The sequence below is a fragment of the Crotalus tigris genome, unplaced genomic scaffold (genome assembly GCF_016545835.1).
Source record: "Crotalus tigris isolate CLP2741 ecotype Arizona unplaced genomic scaffold, ASM1654583v1 scf7180000018498.346397, whole genome shotgun sequence".
Classification (NCBI taxonomy): domain Eukaryota; kingdom Metazoa; phylum Chordata; class Lepidosauria; order Squamata; family Viperidae; genus Crotalus; species Crotalus tigris.
The window spans coordinates 291,905-310,655 of record NW_024097041.1 but is presented as its reverse complement, the minus strand read 5'-3'; the positions used below and the strand labels follow the sequence as shown (position 1 = coordinate 310,655).

The window sequence follows — 18,751 nt, the reverse complement described above, 5'->3', positions numbered from 1 at the left end:
CTGTGGGGTGAGGCAGGGAATAGGGTGGGGGTGCCATTGCTGCGGGACAAGGCGACACCATCAGCCCCTGCACTACAGAGGTCAGCGAGCGCATGGGGGGGGCACGCTCTACCACCTCTACTCGAGCTTGCTAACCAACTGCTTTGCCTCCTTTGTGCTGGGTGGAACTGCTGTTCTGGGCACCAGTAGTGGCCTAATGGACCTGCACCGGCTGATGATGGCAGCAGTAGGTATGCCCACAGAGAGGGCTCTGAGTGCTGTCCCTAGCACGTGTGCCATAGGTTCGCCATCACTGCTCTATATGGACCTTCTATCTGAGGCTCTGCTATCACCAAACCAAAGAGTGATGCAGTTTGTTAAAAATGCTCTCCATCGTGCCTCTGTAAAATGTGGCCAGGACAGAAGGAGAAAGATGGGCTCTCCTCATCCAATGCAGGAAATGCAGACATTGGTTTGCACGCAAGTTTTTAACTAACAAAATTGCCTTATCTATCATGACATGTTGGATTTGTTTGGAAAAACTTCCACATATTTGCCTGAAAGGTAATGAAATCTGAATAAACGGTGGAGGTCATTCTATCAGGTATAAAGATGGTCAGTTGAGATATGAAGACTAGACAATGGAGCAGAGGGCTTAGTGTCTCCTAATCTTTGAAATGCTGCTTAAAAACAAATCTTAAATTCTTCTTCAAAAAGGATCTTTTACCTACCAATCTAATCCTGTTGGTTTCCTGAATGCATCTGGTTGTTGGTGATGGGACACCGAATGTGGACTAGATGACTCTTTTTTTTTTCCTGATTTCAGTTAAGTTCTTCTTAATGTTTTGAAAGTAGCAGGTTAGAGAACGCTGATTTACTTCAAACCTTGAGAACTTCTGTTCTAAATAATGGGATTCCAAGGGCCAATTGATATTATTGCCTTTTTCTAGACACATCATCTTTGCTCCAAACAATCACAATAAGTATGCTGGAGTGTCCTTCCCCGGGATCTACGATGCCCTATTTGACATCGATAATAAAGCAGACCAACAGAAAGCCTGGGAAGAAGTGAAGAAGCAGATCTTCATCGCTGCTTTCACCGTGAGAGCTGCAGCTGGGACACTGAATGAAACACCCTGTGGGGATGCAAGTGAGGGATTGCCAAGCAAGCTCCAACAGAGTCACACTTGAGTTCTCAAAAATAAAATAACTGATGCAAAAGAAGCCCTACTGATTTGGTTGATCCCAAGGATGTTTTTGTTATGGAATGCTATGGAATGCATTGTGATTTTCATTTATTGTAATTTCAAATAACCTCCAAGTATTTTGAAAAAAATGCTTCTCTTGTTCATTCATTCATTCATTCATTCATTCATTCATTCATTCATTCTATATAGCTGCCCATCCCACTCTGTGACTCTGAGCAGCTCACATAATTAAAACACAACCAGTAAACAAAATACAGGATTCAGTAACAAACACAATAATTCCCATTTAAAACACAATTAAAGCACTAAATTATTTACTTTTTAATGACTTTATTTTATACTTCCCCCATGCTGGAGGTCTTCCTGGATTTAAATGACATTTTGTGTCATTTAAATCCAGGAAGGAATGAGGGCATCTATGGGATTGAAGCTCCATCTCCTTTTTGTATGCACTGGACGTGCAACATGCCATGGTTCCATATGTTGCATGGACAATGCAGGCAAAAAAGAGGGTGATGCTTTAATTGGATAATCATAGCTGCCATCTTGATTTTTTTGTCCAAATCCAACCTCAGAGGAGACCCATTGATCCCAGCCTGATTTCTAACAATGCGTATAAAGGTAATCCTCAACTTACTATCACAATCAGGACTGGAACAAGCAAATGGTGCTTTTGTCATATTAGCAATAGCAATAGCATTTAGGTTTATATACAGCCCCATAACACTTTCTAGAACTCTCTGGGTGGTTTACAGGGTCAGCCTATTGCCCCCAACAATCTGGGTCCTCATTTTACCGACCTTAGAAGGATGGAAGGCTGAATCAACCTTGAGCCAGTCAAGATTGAACTCCTAGCAGTGGGCAGAAATAGCCTGCAATACCGCATTCTAACCACTGCATTACCATGGCTCCTTCCTTCCTTCCTTCCTTCCTTCCTTCCTTCCTTCCTTCCTTCCTTCCTTCCTTCCTTCCTTCCTTCCTTCCTTCCTTCCTTCCTTCCCAATAGCATTTAGACGTATATATCATTTTACAGTGCTCTGTAAGTGGTTTACAGAGTCAGCATATTGGCCCCCACAATCTGGGTCTTCATTTTACTGATCTCAGAAGGATGGAAGGCTGAGTCAACCTTGAACTGGTCAGGATCGAACTCCAAACTGCGGGCAGAGTTTGCCTATAATTTTGCATTCTTACCACTGTGCCACTGGAGGATATACACCACTGTGTATATAGCATATATTAAACACAGCATTTTGTGGAGTACCTCAACAGTATTTTGATAAGAATGTCTTTAAGGATCAGTGTGGGTTCTATGAAGACTTGAAATAATAGGCTAGGGACAAATCTAGGAAATCTATGTGACTCATAAGGGTCAACACCAATGTGATTGTTCATTTCAGTCAATCAATCAATAAAAAGTGTTCCATGATCACAGCTTCATTGGAAATTCAGCAGGAGGGTAGGGAGAAAGACCCAGCCTCCTTATAACCACCATCAGCCAGAAGAGTGTTTGCAGATTTGACACCTGCTGAACTTAAAAGCTATTCTGATGAAGAAGGTGGGGAATGGAATGGAGTGGAGAATAGTAATAATCTAGCCCCCTGCCCAAGGCAGAAGATCTTATTGCACCCTGGACAAATGACTGTCCAATCTTTTCTTGAATACCTCCAGCAATAGAGCATCCACAATTTTACCTAATTCTCTTTTTAATTATTAGAATCAGAATCAGAATAACAGAGTTGGAAGGGACCTTGTAGGTCATCTAGTCCAACCCCCATCCATGCTCAAGCAGGAGACCCTACACCAGACATGTCAAACTTGCGATGTCATGTGATATCATGCAACGTATCAGGACGGTTTTGCCATTGCCGGCAATAGGGTGGGCGAGGCTTCCGGATGACGCGTCTGGCCTGTGGGCCAGTAGTTTGACACCCCTGCCCTACACCATTTCTGACAGATGGCAGTCCAGTCTCTTCTTGAAAGCTTCCAGTGATGGAACTCCCACAACGTCTGAAGGCAAAACTGTTCCGTGGGTTGATTGTTCTCACTGTCAGAAAATTTCTCATTTCCAGTTTGAATCTCTCCTTGATCAGTTTCCATCCGTTATTCCTTGTCTGGCCTTCAGGTGCTTTGGAAAGTAGGTTGACTCCCTCCTCTCTGTGACAGCCCCTCAGATATTGGAACACTGCTATCATGTCTCCCCTGGTCCTTCTCTTCTCTAGACAGCCATGCCCAGTTCCTGTAACCTTCATATCTTTTAGCCTCCAGTTCCTTAATCATCTGGGCATAACTGTATTTGACTATACCCCAAACAGCTGGCCGAGAATGGAGAACAGAAGAAACAGGGAGAAGACAGACTCCAGCAATTTGCAATAAATAAGGTCCAGAAATTTGCAGCTGGACTTCTCTTATCAGGCTGTATGAACAAACTGCCCCACCCTTCAACTCTGTCTGGCCTGGAACCACCTTATTGCTGCAGGCAGAGAAGCCAGCTGGTTCTTCCAGCTGTAATGTCAGTTGGGAAGAAAGAAAGACAGAATTCACACACGTTAGATGTTGTCCACCTACTCACAGCTGAAGGAGCTGTCTAGATGGTTATCTTAAAAAATGCTTTTCTTCCAAAAGGCAACTGGACTTTCTTGGGTTTTTTTTTTTTTTTGAAAACATTTTGCTTCTCATCCAAGAAGCTTCTTCAGTTCACGAACTGTTCGTGACCGGCTCAGGAATTTTGGGAATTGAAGTCCACAGGTCAGAAAGGGGTCATACATTCCCCATCCCAATCTCAGCTTCCAAAGATCAGGAGGTTAGCTGAAACAACGGGTGGGTGCCACTGAGATCAAATATTCATCTCTAGCAAAATTGCCGAGTTCCTGAATGAGGATTTGGTACACTGAAATATAAGCTGAACTGCCCCTTGCTTACATAGGAAGAAAATCACAAAGAACAGTTTCTTGGGGATGGTAACATTTCTTTAATAAATAACAAAATAACATTCCCCATTCTGCCCAAAGACTCTCAAAAGGAGTCTTGTAGATCCCAGTTTCAGAAATCTCTGCTTCTCTTTCACACGAGATGATTTATTTATTTTATCTATCTATCTATCTATCTATCTATCTATCTATCTATCTATCTATCTATCTATCTATCTATTTATTTATTTATTAAATTTACAGCCGATCCTTGACTTATGACCAAAACGGAGGCCAAAATTTCTGTTGCTAAGTGAGACATTGGTTAAGTGAGTTTTGCCCCATTTCCTGCCATATTTGTTAAGTGAATTGCTGCAGTTGTTGAGTTAAGAACACACAGTTGTTAAGTGAATCTGGCTTCCCTATTGACTTCGTTTGTCAGAAGGTGCAAAAGGCGATCACATGACTTTGGGATACGGTGACCGTCATAAGTGTGAATCAGGGGCCAAGCTGAGTCTTGACCATGTGACCATGGGAATGCTGCAAATGTTGTTAAGTGTGGAAAAGCAGTCACAAGTCACAACTTCAAGCGGTCACTAAATGAATTGTTGTAAGTCAAGGACTGCCTTTATATACCACCCATTCTACTATCCGAAACGACTTTGGCAGCTTACAATACAATAAAAATATAAGAATATTTACATTTTAAATAGAAAAGCAATTTTAAAATGACAAAAATTGAAGGATTCTTATTAAAGAATGTAAGAGTTGTTGGATAGAGAGATTGATTTAATCAATGAACAGATGCATATACACAAACATGTCCTTTTTCCAGATGAGGAGATAGATCTAAAAGATAGATGTCCACAGCCAGGTACATGATTACTCAGATAAGGTTTTTCAGTCTCATCCAAACGCACAAGTCACCAGGAATTAGTTTTTCGTAATGAAATATTAACTGACCCTCATTGCTAACCAATAATCTAACCAAGGACACACAGCACTAATGGTAAACGGCCTTGTAAAACAAACCAATGAGCTTCTAGGTAAGGATAATGCTTCTGGATGGTTGGAATGGAAGAGAGAATATTTACAATATCCATAAATCAAGGTTCATTCTCTGTGGAAAAGTAAACTCATGAGGTGGAATGAGCAGTTTTGTTTTGTTTTCTTTAACTCCTGGGATTTAGAGTTTTGGTGGTATCTATAGAGGATTAAAACAGTTCTAATCTCTCCTTCATTGGAATAACAGAATAACAGATTTGGATGTGGCCTTGGAGGTCTTCTAGTCCAGGGGAAGGCCACCTTGGCTCTTTTATGACTTGTGGACTTCAACTCCCAGAATTCTTGAGCCAGCATGGCTCAGCTTGGAAACCTCTCCCTTTCCCCTCAGCGTGGCTGGCTCAGGAATTCTGGGAGTTGAAGTCCACGAGTCATAAAAGAGCCAAGGTTGCCTACCCCCTGTTCTAGTCGAACCCCCTACTCAAGCAGGAAACCCTGTACCCAGTGCTTTTTTTGTCATAGAACGCACCGGAACAGAGTTCCGGCACCTTTTTTCGATAGATTTTCCAAGTTTTAAAAGTAACTTTTGAAAATTTGATGTTTGGTCCACGTGACTTGAATTGCCCTGTCGAACGTAGCAGGTCGGCGGCAAAATCATTAAAATGGTGCATGCGGGCTGCTTGTGTGTCGAGTCCGATGCATGCGTACTTCGTCCGCGCTGATTGTGATGCGCTGCTTGGCTTGTGGCACTGCTCGGCTTGTGATTGGTTGTGCGGTCACGCGCCGAGTGCTTATTGCAGGTGGCAACCGTTATGTTTCATTACATAACTGATGTGTGTGTGTGTGTGTACATTGATTGACTATGTACAAAAGGTAAATTATTTAAAAAAAAATGGTGAATTGAAAATCTTTTTTAAAAAATTTTTAGTGTAAAAGTGTGACCCCAAATTTAAAAATGAAAAAAGTTGTTAATTACTTCTCAACCAACGGCCCTGATAGAATATTAACAGACGCAACAACAGAACACACAAAAATAACCATGCCCAGCACTTTTGTTCATTAAACTTGTCGGGACCACCTCTGAGACTTTTCAATCCTTCAAAGTACGTCGATCTGTGGTTACTCAGAGGACAACATTCAGCCATAAATACTAACAGCCAGGAAAGGAGTCGAGAAGATTTGCCAGACGAGAACTGGACCAAACTTTGGAATTTACTATGAACATCTTCCTTAAATACAATAAATTAAATTTATATGAAGAACTGAATATAATTTTTTTTAAAATAAAAGATTAACGAGATGTGAGTTCCAGCACCTTTTTTTCCTTACAAAAAAAGCACTGCCTGTACCATTTCAGATAAATGGCAGGACGAGAAGCAATGGATGGGGGGGGGGGAAATCAAGGGAGACAAGCAACCAAGAACTAAGGAGAAACTTCTTGACAGTTAGAACAATTAACCAGTGGAACAACCTGCCTCCAGAAACGGTGAATGCTCCAACACTGGAAGTGTTTAAGAAGAGACTGGACAGCCATTTGTCTGAAATGGTATAGGGTTTCCTGCCTGAGCAGGGGGTTGGACTAGATGACCTCCAAGGTCCCTTCCAACTTATTATTATTATTATTATTATTATTATTATTATTATTATTATTATTATTATCATTATTATTATTATTATCATCATCATCATCATCATCATCAACAACAACAACAACAACAACCTATAAACATATAAAGTACACTTGCTGGAATTGGGTATGTCTAGTTTAATGAAGAGAAGGACGAGGGGGGACATGATAGCAGTGTTCCAATATCTCAGGGGCTGCAACAGAGAAGAGGGAGTCAAGCTATTCTCCAAAGCGCCTGAAGGCAGGACAAGTAGCAAGGGATGGAAACTGACCAAAGAAAGAAGCAACTAAGCAACTTCCAACACTGGAAGTTTTTAAGAAGAGACTGGACAGCCATTTGTCCAGAATGGTATAGGGTTTCCTGCCTGAGCACGGGGCTGGACTAGATGACCTCCAAGGTCCCTTCCAACTCTTCTGTGGTTCTGTTATACCGCGTGGTGTTTCTTCCTTTCGACCTTCCCGGCACTTTATTCATAGAGGGGGCAGTGTGTTGCGCTGTGCTGTGTTGTGCGTAGGCGTGTTTCAGACTGGGAGCTGGAAGTAGGTGCCCAATGCCCCGATTGGAACAACTGCTTCTCCAGGGATGCCCCCCCACCCCACCCAGCCAACCCCAGTTCAACGTCCCAGCTGGCTTTCGGAGTGTGTGCGTGCGCGCGCGCCAGAGAGAGAGATTTGCCAGTGGGCGGGGAGGTGGGTGGGGGCTCCCCAGCCGGGACGGGAACCCTCCCGTCCCGCGTCCCGCGCCAGCCGTCCTCGGTCTGCAAAGCGAGATGGGCAGGTGGAAAGTGGTGCTTTGCAGCTGGCTGGGCATCGCGGCGCTCCTGGCGCTTTTCCTGATGGGTTTCTTAGCGGGTAAGCGCGGGGCTCCCCTTTCCCCACCGGCGCTTTGGGGAAGCGGGAGGCGAGGACGGGCGCAGGGTCTGGATCGGAGCGCAGTTGCGGCGATCCCGGACGCTTTCGCGCGCCATATGGGAGCGCCTGACTTGGACGGGGAGACCTTCTCGCCTTACCGGGTACGCGGGCTGGATTTCTACCGGCCCCTTTGCCCGGCTGCCCCCCTCCCCCCGCGCCCAACGGGCTGTCCAGCTTGGTGAACGAACGGGATCGGGTGTGATGGGTGCGTACGTGTGCCTCGGCGTCTCCAGCAGCCGCGATTCCGCCGTAAAACTTGGGCGAGAACCCAGGTTCAAAGTCCTACTCAGCCAGAAGAACTAAGACGCTTTTCCGCAGCCGAATTTACGCCCCAGAACCATCCAGTCGGTGTCATCCTCAGAGTCGGGTTTTTAAGAAAAATAACAATTCAATTGGACAACTAAATAGTGTAGGGGGGGGGTCTCCTGCTTGAGCAGGGGGTTGGACTAGAAGACCTCTAAGATCCCTTCCAACTCTGTTATTCTGTTATCTCCCACAGCCACTCCTCTCAGTGTCCTCACAGGCAGGGTGGCAGCACAATTTGGGCCTCCACGTTTTAAGAAGAAAGTCCATAGGCTCAGAAGCCCTTTGCACATGCTCGCTTGCACTCTTTCCCAAGGCTCAGGCCAGGCATCCTGAACAGATTCTGGGTCTTGCTTCAACTTCTGGCAGATGTTACATAGTCTTCAAATGCAAATCCACCACACTCCAGAATTTTACAGCCATTTTTTCCCCTCAGAACTTCTCCCCTTCGTGGAATTATGGACTCGGCATCAGTGAGTTCCATAGGATAAGTTCTGGGCAAACCTGTTGAACAATGTGAAACAAGATATCTTCATTGTTTCAGTTCTTCCAGTTTCCTGTAATTTAATACTAATGGTCTTTATCTGATGATCAGCTCTTAAGTTTGTTCTGGATAATCAAATGTTGATTGCTTTTTATAATCAACACCCGTGGCGTCTGTGGTTTTACTCCTGAAAGTTCCTTTTAAGAGTTGGTTATCGTGAAGAAAACTAAGAGAAAGGGCTGTTGTTGTTTTTTTTTTTTTTTAAAAATGTATGGCTTTCATTGATGACCAAAATGTTTCAGTGTATTTTTTTTTAATCTGAAAGATAAAAGCTCACTTTTTTAATCCAAGCGGAACATTCATTTTTATTCCGACTTTCCATTGTTCTTTCCCAGCTGCTGTCACCCAAACAAGCCGGGTGTGCAAAGCCTGTTAGTCCTCCCAAAAGCAAACTACTACTACTAATAATAGTAAAGTTGGAAGGGACCTTGGAGGTCATCTAGTCCAATCCCCTGCTCAGGCAGGAAACCCTATACCATTTTGGACAAATGGCTGTCCAGTCTCTTCTTAAAAACTTCCAGTGTTGGAGCATTCACCGCTTCTGGAGGCAGGTTGTTCCACTGGTTAATTGTTCTCACTGTCAGGAAGTTTCTCCTTAGTTCTAGGTTGCTTCTTGTTGAGTTTCCATCCATTGCTTCTTGACCTGCCTTCAGGCGCTTTGGAAAATAGCTTGACTCCCTCTTCTTTGTGGCAGCCCCTGAGATATTGGAACACTGCTATCATGTCATCCCCTGGTCCTTCTCTTCATTAAACTAGACATACCCAATTCCAGCAACCGTTCTTTATATGTTTTAGCCTCCAATCCCCTGATCATCTTTGTTGCTCTTCTCTGTACTTTTTCTAGCATCTCAGCATCTTTTTTACATCGTTTTACAAAACTGGATGCAGTATTCCAAGTGTGGCCTTAACAAGGCATTTCCTGAACTTGCTCATGTTGTGGGTGTGATAACTTTGATGAACCCAAATGTTCCTTTCCTCAGTCCTTTTTTTTTTCTCTATGGGGTGAAAATTGTAGAAAAAGGTAGCATGGACTTACAAACTTTGCTTAAGCTGGATGTTATGTAACTTTTCTGGTTCACTCAAAATAACAATTAATTTCAAAGCACAAAGAAAGCTTGCATAGAGTGTAAGTGAGGCAATGAAAGGTGGCAACTTTTATTCCTTAGCAAGTGGGACAGAGACATCATGTTACGCCAGTTCTCTGAGTCAATCATACTTCTTTTTTTTTCTTTTTCTTTTCTTTTCCAGGCACACTTTAAATTGCTCTGGCTCTATTTCAAGGTTTTGTGTAACTCTCTATTCATCTCACAGCAGTGCTGTAGAATGGCTGTCCCAAAGAGTTTGGTCAACTTTGGGGACTGGAGGTGCTGTACAAATATGAGATGGGAAGACCCAAGTTGCAGGAGGTCTTAATTTGCTATCCATGTAACTAGGGCAGGGGTAGGCAACCTTGGCTCTTTTATGACTCGTGGACTTCAACTCCCAGAATTCCTGAGCCAGCCATGCTGAGGAGAAAGGGAGAGTTTCCAAGCTGAGCCAGGCTGGCTCAGGAATTCTGGGAGTTGAAGTCCACGAGTCATAAAGCAGCCTAGGCCTAGGCCACAGTGAGGCAACCTTGGCTCTTTTATGACCCGTGGACTTCAACTCCCAGAATTCCTGAGCCAGCCATGCTGAGGGGAAAGGGAGAGGTTTCCAAGCTGAGCCATGCTGGCTCAGGAATTCTGGGAGTTGAAGTCCACAAGTCATAAAAGACCCAAGGTTGCCTACCCCTGGGCTAGGGATTTTCCTCCTATTCCACTTACTGCAGGACAAACGTGCCCTGCTACAGGTAGTCCTCAACTTATGACCACAACTAAGAGCAGAATTTCTTTTGCTAAGTGAGTCACATTTTTACAGCCTTTTTTTGACATGGTTCTTAAGTGAATCCCTGTAATTGTTACATGCCTGTTAAGTGAATCCAGCTTCCCCCATTGCCTTTGCTTGTCAGTAGCTGGCTGGGAAGTTTTTCCTCTCCCGCATCATATCCAAACTTACTTCTCTGGAATGCACCTCCTTCCTCCTGGGCATCCAGCTCCTTACTACATTCTATCACAACATTTGAAAGTTGCCAAGTTTGAGATACACCATCCTAGAGCATGTGGTTGGTGAGATGGTCAGGTCTGCTCCGCTCCAATTGGTCATGCTCAATTCCTGAAGTAACACAACTGAAGGAACTGGGTATGTCTACTCTAACAAAGAGAAGGACAAGGGGGGACATGATAGCAGTCTTCCAATATCTAAGGGGCTGCTCTAAAAAAGAGGGAGTCAACCTCTTCCCCAAAGCACCTGAAGGCAGGACAAGAAGCAAGGGATGGAAAGTAATCAAGGAGAGAAGCAACCTAGAACTAAGGAGAAATTTCCTGACAATTAGAACAATTAACCAGTGGAATGACTTGCCTCCAGAAGTTGTGAATGCTCCAACACTGGAAGTTTTTAAGAACCATTTATCTGAAATGGTATAGGGTCTCCTGCTTAAGCAGGGAGGTGGACTAGAAGACCTTCAAGGTCCCTTCCAACTCTGTTATTCTGCAATAACATCTCCAGCCCAGGAGCTGGTCTACAGGTTTCCTGTTTTTGCAGAGCTGTCTGGACAAATGATGCCTGACTAGCATTTTCTGAGGTGCTTATTCTGCAGGGTATGATTAAAAAAAAAAAGGAGCCACAATGATAGAATCAAAGCAACACATGTTTTTTTTCCCTCTGCACAAATTATCAATATAATCAGTTCCATTTTAAATATCATGTTGGGGGTTCCTATGATATGTTGAATAATAAACTAACCAAATCAGTCAAACTCTGCACAATGCAAGCTAAAATATGTTGGTTTGATTAGCCATGGCGCCATATATACTTTTTAAACCAATGTTTTTCAATCTTGGCAACTTTTAAGATGTGTGGACTTCAGATCCAGCCAGCATTCTTGGAGTTGAAGTCCAGACATCTTAAAGTTGCCAAGATTGAAAAATGTTGGTCTCTAGTAGTGTTTCTCAACCTTGACAATTTTAAGGCATGTGGACTTCAACTCCCAGAATTCCACAGCCAGCAATGCTGGCTGTGGAATTCTGGGAGTTGAAGTCCACAGGCCTTAAAATTGTCAAGGTTGAGAAACACTGCGGGTGAAATTCACTGCTTCAAAAATGTTGAATCCCACTCTTTCCCTTTTTAGCAAGGATTTAAGCCTCTTCATATTTGGACCACTAGAATTATTTCTAATAGCCAATTTATTATTGATCTCTTAAAGAATAATATAAAAAAAGAAATGGGTTGTGTTTCTGAGGCCATGTTGAACATCATTTTCTAATGGAAAAACATGAGGCAAACTTAATAGTTAGTACAGGTAGTACATACAACTTATGACTATAATTTTACCTGCCCATCGCAATTGTTAGTCATGATGATTGTAAAATGGCTCGCCCACATGATTGACCCAATTTTATGACCTTTCTTGTGGCAGTTATTAAGCAAACGCTGTGGTTATTAATCAAACACCGAGGTTCTTAAGTGAACCAGTGGTTCACAATAAGGCAGTTTTTCTGAAAACTGGAAAGAAATTGCCATCCCATGACTGTGGCAAACCTCAAATGGCCCTAAATGTGGTCATATGACCATGGGGAGGTCAACCGCCAGAACTGCACAAACAGATTGTAAGTATCCCCGAGCAGGTCCATATAATTTTGAATGGTCACTAAGCAAACGGTCATAAGTCAAGGACTTACCTGTATTAAGGTTTTGATCCTTTTTCTGAAAAGGTTCGGGCAGGGACTTTTCCAGCCCCATCTAAAGGGGTCAGGAAACTTCTTTATGTAAAGTAGAGCTTCTTCTGCAGGTCCATACCACTTCCTTGATGTATAAACAAGAAAAGGATAGAGGGAAAAAATAGCTGTAAACCAGTGGTTCTCAACCTGTGGGTCGGGACCCCATTTGGGGTCGAATGACCATTTCACGGGGGTCGCCAAACAACACAGTCTGCCATTTTTCCTCCCTTTTCCTTAGCTGTGCTACTCCCTTTTATTCTATTGGCTTTTGAAAGCCAATAGGAATTGTCCAGGCTGTCTCTGCCCTGCTGAGCCTACCAAAAGTCCCATTCTGCAAACGGTACTGCACCAGTTGAGTAGTCCTCGACTTACGACCGGTTGAGTAGTCCTAGACTTACGACCGGTTGGGGGTCACGGCATTAAAAAGGTTGAGAACCACTGCTGTAAACAAATAATCTGTTTGAGTTAGAGCTGAGTTGAGCACATAGTAAGCTGTATGTAGTTTCTCCAAAGAGTTTGCAAAGTGTCTCTTTCCTGCCAAATTGAGCTGAACTCTCTGCACCCACTGAACTCAAAGCAAATGGCCAATTAAGTCGTACCAGTTTCCTTTCCCTCCCGAAATAATTCTCGGAGAGGTGATTTCCTTATCCTTCTTCTCCAGCAAATAAATTTTCCAGATGTTGCAATCTAATCAAGAGAAACTTTACTCCTTTATTAAAAAAGCCGCCCTCACGATGCTGTTATTCACTTTGCCCCAGCCAGACTCCAGTAGCAAAACATTCCGCAATTATTTCTTTGCTGCAATTTTGTTCCACATTGGTGGAATCACATCTGTTGCAATCCTGGTGACAGAAATGCAAAAGATCTGTTGCCATCCCGGTGCTAGAAAGGCAATGCAATTTGCACTGGCATGTTGTTTGCTTGTTTGTGTCCTGTCTTTATTATTTTGACAAATATAGGAACAAGGCATGGAACATATATAATACTACTTCTACCTATTTTCCCCACAACAACCCTGGGAGGTGGGTTGAACTGAGAGAGAGGGATTGGCCCGAAGTCACCCAGCTGGCTTTCATGGCTAAAGCGGGACTAGAACTCACAGCCTCCTGGTGATTGGCCCAAAGTCACCCAGCTGGCTTCATGGCTAAAGTGGGACTAGAATTCACCAGCTTTCTAGCCTGATGCCTTAATCACTAGAACAAAGTGGCTCTTTCCCCCAAATTCTCTGTTAAAAGAAAACATAATCTTATGACTATCACTGAGTGTTGTATCTTATGACTTATGATGATTATATTTTGTGAGTATGATCATAAGGTCAACGTTGCTTGTATGTATGCTGAAAGCTTATGCACCAGAGACAAATTTCTTGTTTGTCTGGTCACACTTGGCCAATAATGAATTCTCTTCTCTTCTCTTCTCTTCTCTTCTCTTCTCTTCTCTTCTCTTCTCTTCTCTTCTCTTCTCTTCTCTTCTCTTCTCTTCCCTTCCCTTCCCTTCCCTTCCATTCCATTCCATTCCATTCCATTCTCTGTTCTATCCTGTCATATCCTATTCCTATTCTATTCTATTCTATTCTATTCTATTCTATTCTATTCTATTCTATTCTATTCTATTCTATTCTATTCTATTCTATTCCTTGTTCTATCCTGTCCTATCCTATTCCCTATTCTATTCTATTCTATTCTATTCTATTCTATTCTATTCTATTCTATTCTATTCTATTCTATTCCTCCATTCATCCCTCTTACCATTCCTAGACAGCAATTTTTTTTCTGATTATAGCCTAAAGTAGCAGTTTTTGCAGGATTACCAAGAATTGCACCGTGTCTCTCTTAAATTTCAGAGAGCACTAACTTGTGCATGTTGTAATGTTTTCCCCACAGCAGTCCTTCAGGGCTGATACAAAAAAGTCCCAGATGTGCTGAGATTGTGCCCCTGTGGACAAGGGACCATTGAAACCACAGCTTGTGTTCTGCTATATTGTACCTTCTATAAGGATTCATGGACTTATTGTTATAACTCCCTACCTGCTATAATATCTGGGAAATTCTGATCTCTTTTACTGTATGTATAGCTGTCACTGTGCGATCAATATGATCTTTGAATGTAGGGTAAATTCCACTGTACTGTCTCTAAATTAGGCTGCTCATCTGTGATCTCACTTACTACTACGTCCTGTTCTGTTTTATTTATTTAAAGTTTTAATTTTTAATTAAAATTTTTAAAAAGTTGATCGATTGCATCACATCCTGTCTACATGTCTCTTTTAGTTGACATGATTGATTTTGGGTTATAAGAGGGGTGTAGAAAGGGGTTGTACTAGTCCCTTCCACTCTGTTAATTATTGGGGAGGAATAAAAGATCTATCCCCTTGTTCTTTTTTTGCAGGTTGGTTGGTGAAAACCTTAATTGGGCCACCTGGCACCAGCGAGGTCTTTGTAAGTGTAAGAAGACAACTTTTTTCAGAAATGAAGGCAGAAAATATCCAGGGCTTTCTACAGTAAGTCTGCCCTTTTGACCACCTACAACTGTTTATTGTTGTTGTTGTTATTATTATTATTATTATATAGGTTTTGGAAAACAATTTAGGGTGGGCTGATCATGCATTCATACATACACACAGACATATTTTGCCTGATATAGATAGATAGATAGATAGATAGATAGATAGATAGATAGATAGATAGATAGATTCAGAGATACAGAGATACAGAGATACAGAGATAGATAGAGACAGAGATAAATATATAGATATTCAAAATTTTGTGGCTGACCAAGAGTTAGTGGGAGACTAGTATAGCTATTTCAAGCTCTTTAGCTCTCATCAGAGCCTGAAATAGCTAGATTAGTCTCCTACTAACTCTTGGTCAGCCACAAAATTTTGAATTTACAGTATTCACAGTATGTGACGTCTCCCTGGAAAACATGCTCCTAGATTGGAGCGAAATGCAGAACAGACTGATTTATATTTGGTAGACCGGGTGCTCCACCCAACAGATAAGATAGATATAGATATAGATACAATGACAGAGATAGAGATATAGATATAATGACAGAAATAGAGATAGCGATATATATATATATATATATATATATATATATATATATATATATATATATATATAGAGAGAGAGAGAGAGAGAGAGAGAGAGTATAATGGTTATTATAAGTTGAGAACTTACATATATATACACACACACATACACACATGTATACACATACATATACACATACATTACTGTATACATATACATGTAGTTCCTCACTTACAACAGTTCGTTTAGTGAATGTTCAAAGTTAGATCACTGAAAAAAGTGATTTATGACCAATTTTTCACATTAACAGCTATTGCAGCATCTCCATGGTTATGTGATCAAAATTCAGACATTTGGCAACTGACTCATATGTATGACAGTTGCAGTGACCTGGGATGATGTGATCCTCTGAGATGGCTTTTCCTTTTTCTAGCTCCTTCACCAGATTCCCACATGTGGCCGGAACAGAGCAGAACCTCCGGTTGGCCAGGCAGATTCAGACTCAGTGGAAGACATTCGGCTTGGACACAGCAGAACTGGTTCACTACGACGTCCTCCTTTCTTACCCAAATCAAAGCTCTCCCAACTATGTCTCCATTACTGATGATGGCGGAAAACAGGTACAGCAAGCAGTTGTGCCTTCTTCTCTGAGGGAGCTTCCAGGGGAAAAAACTAGGTGGATGTCTGCGGGGCAGCAAAACCTAAGATTCCTCTAGAACAGGGGTCTTCAAACTTGGCCCTTTTATGACTTATGGACTTCAACTCCTAGAATTCCTCAGCCAGAACTCCCAGAATTCCTCAGTCTGATGGGTCAGACATTACTTCGCAATTAACAACAACAACAACAACAGGGCAGGGGTAGGCACCCTTGGCTCTTTTATGACTTGTGGACTTCTACTCCCAGAATTCCTGAGCCAACATGGCTCAGCTTGGAAACCTCTCCCTTTCCCCTCAGCATGGCTGGCTCAGGAATTCTGGGAGTTGAAGTCCACGAGTCATAAAAGAGCCAAGGTTGCCTACCTCTGGGCTAGGGGAAAGAAAAAAGGATTAGGAATTAAATATGTATTAGCATATGTAAACTCAGGCAGCATGTTGGTTGAAAACTTATTATTGTTTGTATGGAAAAAATGAATAAAAATAGCACTTCAGAGATAGAAGTTTCCCCAAACAGATGCCCTCAAGATGAGGAGGGCCTACAACTAGGTGGGTGGGCCTACAACTCCCAGAATTCCCAGACAGTACAGCCAATGGAATCCTGGCACGTGGCCAACTCCACTTCCGAGAGTTCTTATCATTTATGTCTAGAGCAGTGTTTCTCAACCTTGACCATTTTAAGGCATGTGGACTTCAACTCCCAGAATTCCACAGCCAGCATTGCTGGCTGTGGAATTCTGGGAGTTGAAGTCCACATGCCTTAAAATGGTCAAGGTTGAGAAACACTGCTCTAGAGAATGTAAGGCTGAGAAAGGCCTTTGGGCAGATAAAAATGACAAATGTAAACATTAACGGAATCATTTTTAAAAAAATGCAGGAAACTTTAAATATGAGGAATCTTCATTTACCGGTAATGAATGTCCACCTGAAGAAAAAAAAAAGATAAGAATAAAAAGATTTGACCTATGGCTAATTTTTTTTTAAAATGATGGTAATTCTGATACTTCAGCAAAAAGAAGAAGCACCCTTCTAAATCTTTTACATGGCAGTTATAAGCAATTGGAAAGTAAATCTGATTGAATTGCGGATATGTCTTCTGACTTCATCCCTTCTGAGCAGAGGTCTACGAGGACTACATTTCTGTTGAAATTTGAAAATCAAAATAGGAACCTTCAAAAGAATTGTAATTCTAGGACCCTGCCAAGTCTGCAACCCAACCAGGTTGTCATTTCAGCTCTCTAATGAAACTTCTTCTGTCTTTTTTCCTTTGTGAATAGATTTTTAACACATCATTGTTTGAGCCCCCGCCTGAAGGCTATGCAAATATTTCTGGAGTGCTGCCACCTTATAATGCTTTTTCAGCACAGGGTGAGCCACTGGTAAGGATTTGATAACATTTATTTAATATTTAATATAAAAATGAATTTGATACGGTAATGATAACAAATAACAAATTATTATTATTATTAATAAAGTTGGAAGGGACCTTGGAGGTCATCTAGTCCAACCCCCTGCTCAGGCAGGAAACCCTATACCATTTCAGACAAATGGCTGTCCAGTTCTTAAAAACTTCCAGTGTCGGAGCATTCCCCACTTCTGGAGGCAAGTTCCACTGGTTAATTATTCTAACTGTCAGGAAGTTTCTCTTTAGTTCTAGGTTGCTTCTCTCCTTGATTAGTTTCCATCTGTTGCTTCTGGTCCTGCCTTCAGGCGCTTTGGAGAATAGCTTGACTCCCTCTTCTTTGTGGCAGCCCCTGAGATATTGGAACATTGCTATCATGTCCCCCCTCGTCCTTCTCTTCCTTAGACATACCCAGTTCCAGCAGCCGTTCCTTATATGTTTTAGCCTCCAGTCCCCTAATCATCTTTGTTGCTCTTCTCTGTACTCTTTCTAGAGTCTCAACATCTTTTTTACATCGTGTTGACCAAAACTGGATGCAGTATTCCAAGGGTGGCCTTACCAAGCATTGTAAAGTGGTATTCGACTTGTGTGAATTTTTTGTGTGTATGTGAAAATTGTGTGAACACTTTGGCTTTGTGGCTGCCACAAAGAAGAGGGGTCAATTTATTTTGCAAAGTACCAGAATGTAAGACAAGAAACAATGGATGGAAACTAATCAAGGAGAGAAGCAACTTAGAAATAAGGAGAAACTTCCTAACAGTGAGGACAATTAGCCAGTGGGACAGCTTGTCTTCAGATGTTCTGGGGGCTGCATCACTTGAGGTTTTTAAGAAGAGCTCTATTCTGATTGACTGAGTGATTGAAATCTATTACAGTGGTACCTTGGTACTTGACTACTTTGAAACTCAAATTTGATACTCAATGCATTTTGAGACAAAATTTTTGTCCTAGTACTCATTGTTTGTTTGGTACAAGCTAGAACTTTTCAGTCTGGGTTGCTTTGTGACTCACTATATTATTCCTTATGGGGGAAATGATACTCATTGTTTTTGGTACTCATCGTGCCCCCCAGAAACAAATAATGATGAGTACTAAGGTACCCACTGTACCTTGAGATGTGATGCCGGCTACAGGCTTGGCTGGTTTTGAAAAAGAGTTGGACTGTTTTGTGAAAATCATAGTGGCTATTTGCCTGGATGGCTGTGTGACTGTCTCTGCAGACCATCTGCTGGGAGGTGGGTAGGCTTCCTTATGCAGTTGGTTGACCACTGTGAGAAAAAGCTGTATATACTAGATGGGCTGCTTATGCGCTTATGAAGAACAGTGTATAGAAAAAGAAGCAGAAGCTGTCAATCAAACCAAAGCATTGCTTGGATACTATATTT

At 42.1% G+C, this 18,751-nt stretch overlaps 2 protein-coding genes across 2 annotated transcripts in view; both read left to right on the top strand.

Moving 5' to 3' along the window:
• Window positions 1-1,334, top strand: part of LOC120312431 (putative N-acetylated-alpha-linked acidic dipeptidase) — a 31,212-nt gene extending 29,878 nt beyond the window's left edge. The window contains exon 14 of the mRNA XM_039353145.1: window positions 930-1,334. Coding sequence (XP_039209079.1) covers window positions 930-1,170 — 241 coding nt within the window. The 3' untranslated portion in view covers window positions 1,171-1,334. The remainder of the gene's footprint in view (window positions 1-929) is intronic.
• Window positions 1,335-7,443: 6,109 nt separating this feature from the next.
• LOC120312430 (N-acetylated-alpha-linked acidic dipeptidase 2-like) overlaps window positions 7,444-18,751 on the top strand; it is a 43,346-nt gene continuing 32,038 nt past the window's right edge. Inside the window, exons 1-4 of the mRNA XM_039353143.1 lie at window positions 7,444-7,574; window positions 14,664-14,775; window positions 15,744-15,930; window positions 17,242-17,343. Of these exons, the coding sequence (XP_039209077.1) occupies window positions 7,493-7,574; window positions 14,664-14,775; window positions 15,744-15,930; window positions 17,242-17,343 (483 nt within the window). The 5' untranslated portion in view covers window positions 7,444-7,492. The remainder of the gene's footprint in view (window positions 7,575-14,663; window positions 14,776-15,743; window positions 15,931-17,241; window positions 17,344-18,751) is intronic.